Consider the following 10,233-nt stretch of genomic DNA (forward strand, 5'->3'; position numbering starts at 1 on the left):
AAAAAATGTCCAAGCTTATAGTCAACATGAAGACAATGTGAAAAAGGTAAATAATTAATGTAGATGGGACGGGGATCCATTTTAAGATAAAATAAATACAAGTGTGTTTGCGCGCGTGCCTTGTTATAGCGGTGCAGTGTACGTTAGTGTGCTTGTACACATATTACCTGGTGTATTTACAGCTAGCGCTTTAATTATATCTCTACTGGTGCAAGCTAAGAACATATACACAGTGGAAATTTCATCCTTCAAAGCAGGTAAATCCTCCGTGGCCCAGTTCTCAGTCATTATTATTACTATGCATCGATTACCCTAATTAAGAGAAGAAGAAGAACATGGTCAGAAAATGATGCAGGATTCATTTCCTGTTCATGTACAGTTATGGCATGCATGAGTACATAAGGAAAGAAGATCAGAGCGGGATGTGAATGAATTGTTATTACAGAATAGGCAAGGCATTTTGGAGAATCTGTATAAATAGGTTTGAAGTGATTTGCTAGGAGCCTTGGACTATTCTCTTCCTCTCCCTCCCAGCAAACATAATCAAGGAGAGATGAGAAATTTGCCTGATGATCATGAGAAGCATCATTTCGAAATCGACAAAGCTGCAGGTAATCTACCATGTACATCTCCTCTTCTCTCTCAAATATTGGTTCAATGCATCTGTTCATCAGCTCTTCTCTCAAATATACATGTATAGATGATCAAATCATGCAGTTTTAGCCTTGTTTTGTGGATGCGTGTATGAGAAATTATTAGTTAAACAAAAAGTTGTAGGCTTCTCTTTTTACATGAAGAAGAAATCCATCATAAAAATTATTTATGTACCTTGACTTTATGAAAGAGAGGAGATTAGAACAACTCTGAATATATCAACAATTACGTGCAAAAATCTGAAAGAAGATGCTTGCTTTGGAAGCATTTAGTGTTTTTAGCATGCATGGTTAAGCCAGGTACAGTTTGTAATGAATAATATTTTATGGCTTGTTTATGTAGAAGATGAAGAAGGGAACGATAATCCAATTGAGGAAGTCAGGCTCACAGTTCCAATCACCGATGACCCCACGCAGGCAGTCCTGACAGTTCGAACATGGGTTCTTGGGTTGGCAGCGTGCATCCTTCTTTCCTTTGTGAATCAATTCTTCCAGTATCGTTCTAATCAGCTATCTATCGGTTCAGTTACAATACAGATTCTTGTTCTCCCCATAGGAAAGTTCATGGCTGCAAAACTCCCAAAGAAACAAGTCTCGATCCCTTTTACAAAATGGTCATTTTCATTGAATCCAGGGCCTTTCAGCATGAAAGAACATGTATTGATCACCATATTTGCCAACTGTGGAGCCGGTGGTGTATATGCAGTGTACATTATTACAATTACGAAAGCCTTCTACCACAAAGGGCTTCATCCTGTCGCTGCTATGTTGCTAGCACAAACCACTCAGGTATAACATATATAATTTGGATTTTAATTTTTAATCATGCAACACACACAACACACAGATACACACACACACATACATACATACATGTCAAGAAATGTTTTCTATCTATCTTATAATGTTTCGTGGCACTTGATGCAAGTTGCTTGGTTATGGATGGGCTGGCATGTTCAGAAAAATTCTCGTGGATTCGCCTTACATGTGGTGGCCTGCAACCCTTGTCCAAGTCTCTCTATTCAGGCATGTACTACTGCGATCTCTCTATATCTTTCTTCCCTTGTATTGAAAAGACTTGTATGGAAAGTCTGTTAATTAAACACTGGTGTAATGGTGCATATATATTTATGCAAACTGCAGGGCATTGCACGAGAAGGAAAGGAGAAAAAAGGGAGAACGTACAAGGCTGCAATTCTTTGCCATTGTCTTCGTTGCAAGCTTTGCTTACTATATTGTTCCTGGCCACTTTTTCCCTTCACTATCAGCTCTCTCCTTTGTTTGCTGGATATGGAAGCGCTCGATCACCGCTCAACAGATCGGTGCAGGGTTAAATGGTCTTGGAATTGGCTCCTTTGGGCTTGACTGGGCGACTGTTGCCTCTTTCTTGGGAACTCCTCTAGCTTACCCTTTCTTTGCCATTGCCAATACTATGGTTGGTTTCATCTTGGTTATGTATGTCCTTGTCCCCATAGCATACTGGTCTAACTTTCGTGAAGCCAAGCGATTTCCCATATTTACCTCTCACACTTTTGATGAAGATGGTCAGATATTCAACATTACCCGTGTTCTTAATGAGAAAACATTCGACCTTAATCTAGCGGAATATGAGAATTATAGCAAACTCTATTTAAGTATCTTCTTCGCCTTCTTATATGGATTGAGTTTTGCATCTCTAACAGCTACCCTTACTCATGTTGCTCTTTTTGACGGAAAGTACGCCATCTTCCTCAACATTAATTTTATTTAATTCCAGCCTAATTAATTGTTTTTTGTTTGTTTGTTTTGATATAGAATTTTCTTTTGAGCAGAAATATCATAAAAATGTGGAAGAAGACGACAACTGCAGTGAAAGACGAGTTTAGTGATGTGCACACAAGAATTATGAAGAAGAACTATGCAGTAGTCCCTCAATGGTGGTTTACTGTTATCTTGGTTATATCACTGGCTCTTTCGCTTCTGGCTGTGGAAGGTTTTGACCGACAGCTTCAGCTTCCTTGGTGGGGACTTCTCCTAGCTTGTTTCATTGCTCTAATATTCACCTTACCCGTTGGAGTCGTTCAGGCGACAACAAACATGGTATGATCTTGTCTTTTGGGAAGCAATAGACACACACACACACACACTCCATCACTCATGAACTGTGTAAACATCTATGCAGCAAATCGGCCTGAATGTGATCACAGAATTGGTTATTGGGTACATGTACCCAGGGAAGCCTCTTGCTAATGTGGCTTTCAAGACGTATGGCTACATTAGCATGACACAAGCACTCAGTTTTCTCGGTGACTTCAAAATAGGGCACTATATGAAGATCCCCCCCAAATCTATGTTCATTGTACAGGTAAATCTTTATGCTGAGCACCCTCTAACTAGTCTATTTCATTTGGATATAGGATACTAACTTGGTTTTATTGTGTCTACAGCTAGTTGGAACAGTAGTTTCTTCCACTGTTTACTTTGCCACAGCATGGTGGCTTCTCTCATCTGTTGAAAACATCTGCAATCCAGACTTGCTTCCTGATGGGAGTCCTTGGACCTGTCCTGGAAGCGATGTCTTCTACAATGCTTCAATCATCTGGGGAGTAGTAGGACCTCTCAGAATGTTCACAGACAAGGGAGTCTACCCGGAGCAGAACTGGTGGTTCCTCGTTGGTTTCCTTGCCCCAGTTCCAATGTGGTTTCTCGAGCGCAAATTCCCTGAGAAAAAATGGATCAAGTTGATTCACATCCCCCTTATCCTTAGTGCCACAGCATCCATGCCAACAGCAAAAACTGTGCACTACTGGTCTTGGGCATCTGTTGGATTTATCTTCAACTACATTATTTACAGGAGGTACAAGGGATGGTGGGCTAAGCACACCTACATCTTATCAGCTGCTTTGGATGCTGGTGTTGCCTTCTTGGGAGTTATCCTTTATTTTAGCCTTCAATCCAAGGATATCTATGGCCCAGCTTGGTGGGGTGCTGACAATTCTGACCATTGTCCATTGGCGAAATGTCCTACAGCACCAGGGATCAAGGTCAAGGGATGCCCCGTTCTCTAAGAAGATTGCGAAATTCTACATCTTTTAAACTATAGGAATTTGCGCAAGGAAACTATAGAAATTCCCCCATTTCTCTACCCTTGTTCTGTAAAGTTTTAACTACGTTCTCCCTTTCAATCCCTGTTTTCTTTGTTCCATCTCGTTGCTGTTGCTTTGAATCTTGTTAATAAATTTACAAATGCTGGCCGCTGTGTGGTGCATTGCAAATTATGTTAGCTTCTCTATGAATGTTTCCAAAAAGGATACTGAAGCACTCATGCTCCAGCACAAACAGTCGTCACTCTCATTTTGTACAGTCCTGATGCCATCAAGAGCAGCTCCTTCAAAATAGCAAACTGTGTCAAGCCACCTGGAGCATATTCGATTGCATAACCCAGGCAGGCAGCTCTGATCTTTGCTTCTGCCAAAGCTGAGTCTTCAATATTTTGGGTCGTGCGAGGCACATTTGTATAATGGCATTTTTTTCAGGTGTCGCCTTGAGGTTATACTATTATTAATTAATCTTGATCAATTTTATTCTTGAATTATTATATTTTAGATAAATACTATCTTTTTATTTGATTTGACCATTAAAATTAATAAAAAAAATATCTTTTAAAAAATTCATTATTTTGGTATTTGTCATTGAGATTTTTTTATAAATATTATTGAAAATTCAATCCATTTTCATAAATAATTTCAAAAGTTTTGAAAGTTAAAAAGCATTTTTTTTTTAATTTTCTAAACAATAAAAATGCAATAAATTATGGAAAAATAGAAAACAAACTAAAATTATATCAATTGTTTTTGGAGTACCAATGATGCAAATGAATTTATATAAGTAATTTTAGTGTGATTCTCAAAACTTTGCATATATGATTTTAAAAATTAACCTTTTTTTTCAAATGCTTGCAAATATTTTGAGAGTTTTGTTATTCTAGAATTAAAGCAAATTAAGTGTGTCACTAATATAAACAAATAATGTAAATTAATTCAAATAAATATAATAACCAACAATATAATTAAAATGCTTAAAATAAATAGGTAAGAGAAATAATTTGCAAACTCAATTTTTAACGTGATTTAACAAGTCTACATTCACACCTGAACTTAACATTCACTTCTTCCATGAGAAAAACATCCATTTGGAAAAGTGTAAAGTTGGCATGACAAGCATATGCTAAAAACATCCTTATTGATTCTAGTATAGTTACCGGTACAAATGTTTCTTCATAATCAATAGCTTCTTCTTGATTATATTCTTTGACAACTAGTCTAACTTTATTTCTTACTATTATCCCATGTTCTTCAGCTTTATTTCTAAACACCCACTTAGTTCCAGTAATTGAATGGTTGTTAGGTTTATGGAACAATTCCCAAACATCATTTCTTTCAAATTAGTTTAACTCATCTTGCATAGATAAAATCCATTTTTCACCCTTTTCGGCTTCTAAAAATGATTTAGGCTCTATATGAGAAATAAATGCATAATGACCACTTATGTTTCTAAGAGATACTCCAGTTTTAGTACCTTAAAAAGGATTACCAATAATTAACTCGGAAGGGGGAGAGCTTACATACCTTAGCTCCTTTAGTGGCAAAAAAAAGTTACTTACCATTTTTTATTAATTGTTTGTGCTTGGTTGGTCTTTGTCAATTCCTTCATTATTAGCCTCTAAGAGGGTCTTATCATTAAGACTCAAAAGTTGAACACTTTTATTAATGCAATCTAGAATCTCAATAATTTTTTTCATTTTGAGTTTCCTCAAAGGCAATATGTATGGATTCTTTAAGAAAGTGTTTTATTATTGTAAACTTTATATGCTTTGCTTGAGTAGTAAAAACCAAGAAAAATTCCAAATGGACCTTGAATCAAATTTGTCTAAATTATCCTTGGTGTCGAGAATAAAATATTTTGAACAATTTTTTTTTGAAATATGAGATGTTGGGTTTCCTCCCTCTACAAAGCTCATAAAGAGTCTTTTTCAACTGCAGTATCAAGGTAACATGATTTAAAACATACCAAGAGGTATTTACAGCTTTTAGAAAAAAAACTTTAGGAGTATCAAATTCATTTAACATTGTTCTTGCCATTTCTTGAAGAGATCGATTTTTTCTTTCCATAACCCCATTTTATTGGGGAGTTCTAGGTGTTGAAAAATCATGGTGGTATCATTTTTCTTCATAAAACGATTCAAACAAATCACTTATAAATTCACCCCTATGATCATTCCTTATGTTTATGATGGAAAAACCTTTTTCAATTTCAGCCTTCTTTGAAAACTCTACAAATTCATAAATAGTTTTATCTTTTGATTTTAAAAATAAAATCCATGTATATCTAGTTAAGTCATTAATAATCATAAACACGAATCTATTTCCACTTATATTTCTAGTTCTAGTTGGTCTAAATAGATTAATGTATAGAAATTCTAAAGGTTTTTCGATTGATATGTGTTCTTGCTTTTAAATGAAGTTTTCACTTGTTTGTTTTTTTGGCAAGTATCATTTAACTTTTCTTTTTTAAAGGCTATATAAGGAAGATCTTTAGTTAGATCATTTTTAACTAGTTTAGAAATAATATTCATGTTTATATGACATAGTCTTCTATATAAAAAAAACTATTATTAATGTTAGAAATAAGACAAATTTGTATCCTCATGCATGCATTAATCTTAATTTTGTAGGCATTGCCTTTTCTATTTCCTACGTAGATTACTTTGTCATTCTCAAGAATGAAACAACATGCATGGTAAAAAACAATCTTATAGCCTTTATAACATAATTGAATAGTACTAAACAAATTATGTTTTAAGCTATTAATAAGAAATACATTTTCAATTAAAGGTGAAGATTTCCCTCCAATATTACCAACACTAATGATTTTACCTTTTGAGTTGTCTCTAAAAGTGACATTTTCTCCATTAATTTTGGTAATGCTTGAAAACAATAAATCATCTCCAGTCATATACCTTGAGCAAATACTAGTTAAAAACCATTCACTATACTCTTTTGATTACTACGTAGAAAAATCAAGATGAAGCTTTTGATACCTATACCTTCTTAGAACTTTTGTGGTTAGAAGTGGTTCCTTTTGGAACCCAAGTTATATTACAAACTTTGTCTTTCTTAATAGGACATGCATAAATCAAATGACCTATAACTCTACAATAATTGCACTTATGGTTAGGTTCATATGATTGCTTGGCTTTAACAAAATATTTTTTTATTCACTTTTAATTCTTTTTAGGTTGGTAACCTAAACCTATTTAAAAAAAAAAAACACATATTTGGCTAGAAAGCATGGTTTCTAGAATCTTAGAGCCTTATATGAATTTAGCTAAGGTAGTATTCAACTTGTCTACTTTTTCTTTCAAGGATTTATTTTCACTCTCAAATTGATTCACCTTATCAATATCATCAATGAAAATGCAAGCTTTATTTTCCAAAGTTTTTTTTCCAACAAGTAATCATGCATAGTTCTATTTCAATATATTATATTTTGAACTTAACTTTTTTAAATTCATCATATAAAGATTCAAATGTATCATGCAATTCATTGTAGGTAGGGTTAGATTCATCATCTAAAGATTGTACCTCATTTTTGCTTTCAATTGTTTTGAAGCGCATGTTTGTAACGTGCTATTCTTTATCACTTGAACTAAAGTCTGAATCATCACTCCATATGGATTTCATTGCTTTTTTTGTGATGATTGTTCTGCCTTTTGTTTTGAATAAGTGGACAATCTACCTTGATGTGTCCTGTTTTGTTACATTTGTAACATTTAAGAACTTCCTTACTTAATTCTTTCTTGTTTTCATCCCTCTTGAAGTTTGAGAATCTTTTATTCCCTTATTTTTTTTTTAGAAAATTTCAAAATTGCTTTGTAATTAGAGCAATGTCCTCTCCAATGTCTGTATCATCATTTTCATCATCATCATCAACTTCAATATAATGAACAATTTTGAATGCCAAATCCTTCTTTGGCTTTTCTTATTGTTCTTGTTTCTCTATTGCAATTTCATGTGTCATCAAAGAACCAATAAGCTCTTCCAATAGAAATTTAGTGAGATCCTTGGCTTCTCGAACAACCATCACCTTTTCTTCATAAGTTTTCAGCAGGGACCTAAGAATTTTGCTTATAATTTTGGCCTTAGTATAAGTCCTACCAAGAGCATCCAAACTATTAGTTATTGTAGTCATTCTAGTAAACATACTAGTTATAGATTCACTAGGAAACATTTTGAATAATTCATATTCATGAACTAACATATTGATTTAATTAGTTAAAATCTTTAATTTTAATTGGTTTATGAGAACCATTCTCTATGGATAACCATAAATCATAGTTAATAAATTGAAGATAAATGATAGTTCTAGTTTTCCAATAAGCATAATCATTACCATCAAAGAAAGGTTTCCTAGAGATAGATGATCCTTCATTTTAGAGATTATAGCTAGTGATTATAGATAAATAATAGTTTAAGCTTTGATGCTAATTGTTGTTGTAGGATTTAAGGCAATTATATCATCTAAAAGGGGATGAATTAAGTGTATCACTAATATTAACAAATAATAAAAATTAATTCAAATAAACACAATAATAAAAAATATAATTAAAATATAATTAAGGTTCTTAAAATAAATAGGTAAAGGAGAGAATTTGTAAACTCGATTTTTAACGTGATTTAGGAAGTCTATATTCACACCTTAAGTGCCAAACCATATTTGAGTACAATAACAACTTGATGAATTTACACCAAGATTTTACACTACTTGAAGATGTTCCATGTTCAAGATTTTTCTTCCACTTAAAGATATATCCTCTTCAAGATTTTCTCTTGATGAAAATACCTCACCAATGCCAAGAGTTTTTCCCTAATTCTCAAGTATCTTTATATCTCAATAGATAACACTTATAGGATTAGAAAATGTTTAAGTGTATTGAGAATGACAATGTTTATGAAGGCTTAATTGCACAAATATGAGTATAATTAAGGATTGATGATTTTGAAGTTGTTTTGCTTTTAAAATAGCTTGTATATGATATATGTTTGGATTTTTTTTAAAAAATTTTACAATTATAAAAGCTATATATATGTTTTTTTTTGTAAAAACTAGTCGTTTATAGTCGTTAAAGTCTCATTGACGACTGAAACAATTGAACGGTTTAGATTGGTCAAGCCAATCGGTCAACCAATTCCTATAAAATTCTCATGTGTTCATTATTGATAAATAAACGGTCGACCAATTTATTTGGTATCACCAAAAGGTCTATTGGTTTATGTAGAATACTAGATTTATCAGTTTTAATCTAGGTGAATTCTTAGAATCGCTTATCAGGTTTTTAATCAATCCTTTTAAATGTATGCAAAGTGAAGTATGTGCATTCGTTTTAATTGTGCTATGAATATGAGATATACAAATTTACATAAAACACTAAAATGAACACTTAAATTATAAGCCTTCACTTTGCTTTTTTTTTTTATATTTTGGACTTCTTGATTGATTTCTTCGTGAAATTTTTCATGCTTATTGATTTGATCTTTGTATAAAACCTGTTTAATATTTATTCTCAACCAAACATATTATTAGTCTGATTTTTATTTTATTGTTATCATAAAAATATATAAAAACATAAATGTGTGGCTTAAAGGTCAACAAATCTTACTAAGATAAAACAAATAAATTTATATGATTTTCATAGAACCCAACAAAATTTGGAACCTTTCCACAATAAATTCTATTTTTTACCATTTTGTTAATATTTTTTATTTAAGAAAAAATAAAAAATGCTTCTTAATCTAAAAAAAATTTGAATGTAAATTGAAATTTTGATAGCATATATTAATTAGCTCAAAATATTAAAAATTGATTTTTTTTCTAAAGAAGGTTTCATCAAATAACATGTTAGATAATTTGTGGTGTCTCCTGGAGGTTATACTATTATTAATTAATTTAATCAGTTTTATTCTTGAATCATTATATTTTAGATAATTGTTATTTGGTTTTGACCATTAAAATTAATAATAAAAAAACTCTTTTAACATAATTCATATTTTGGTATTTGTCATTGAAATCTTTTATAAATATTAATGAAAATTCAATCCATTGTCATAAATAATTTGAATTTTTTTGAAGTTGAAAAATATAAATTAAAAAAAAAACAATTTAACAAATTATGAAAATAGAAAACAAGCCAAATTATCTCAAATTGTTCTTGAGTCCCAATGATTTCATATGAATTTATACAAGTAATTTCAGTGTGATTTTCAAAACTTTGAAGTTTAAATAATTAACCTATTTTTCAAATGTTTGCAAATATTTTAATTTGGACCCTAATAAAATTTGGGACAATTCCAAAATATCTTAATATTTTTTTTAAATTTTGTTATTAAAAAAAAAACTTAAAAAGCTTCTTAATCTCAATTTTTTTTAAAGTAAATTGATTTTTTTTAGCATATATAAAAAATGTGAGCTCAAAATTGATTTTTTTTTTTAAAAAAGAAGGTTTAATCAAAGGACAACGGAAGGACAATATTTACCCAAAACA

General features: G+C 31.9%; 1 protein-coding gene across 1 annotated transcript; it reads left to right on the plus strand.

Annotated features, from left to right (window-relative positions):
* The first annotated feature begins 233 nt into the window (after positions 1 to 233).
* Positions 234 to 3,924, plus strand: LOC7485120 (oligopeptide transporter 1). Its single transcript, XM_052452630.1, has 7 exons — positions 234 to 611; positions 1,000 to 1,442; positions 1,582 to 1,679; positions 1,797 to 2,369; positions 2,465 to 2,732; positions 2,815 to 2,997; positions 3,080 to 3,924. Exons 1-7 carry the CDS (start codon positions 554 to 556, stop codon positions 3,698 to 3,700), a joined length of 2,244 nt encoding a protein of 747 aa, XP_052308590.1. The 5' UTR covers positions 234 to 553; the 3' UTR covers positions 3,701 to 3,924.
* The last annotated feature ends 6,309 nt before the right edge of the window (positions 3,925 to 10,233 follow it).

Source organism: Populus trichocarpa, chromosome 1 (assembly GCF_000002775.5).
Source record: "Populus trichocarpa isolate Nisqually-1 chromosome 1, P.trichocarpa_v4.1, whole genome shotgun sequence".
NCBI classification, from domain to species: Eukaryota; Viridiplantae; Streptophyta; class Magnoliopsida; order Malpighiales; family Salicaceae; genus Populus; species Populus trichocarpa.

What these genes read in the sequence shown, in the direction of transcription:
- LOC7485120 (XM_052452630.1), top strand. Translation starts at nt 554, where the DNA reads ATGAGAAATTTGCCTGATGATCATGAGAAGCATCATTTCGAAATCGAC. An exon ending in TGCTAGCACAAACCACTCAG is followed by an intron (nt 1,443 to 1,581) that starts GTATAACATATA and finishes ACTTGATGCAAG; the next exon opens with TTGCTTGGTTATGGATGGGC. An exon ending in TTCAGGCGACAACAAACATG is followed by an intron (nt 2,733 to 2,814) that starts GTATGATCTTGT and finishes ACATCTATGCAG; the next exon opens with CAAATCGGCCTGAATGTGAT.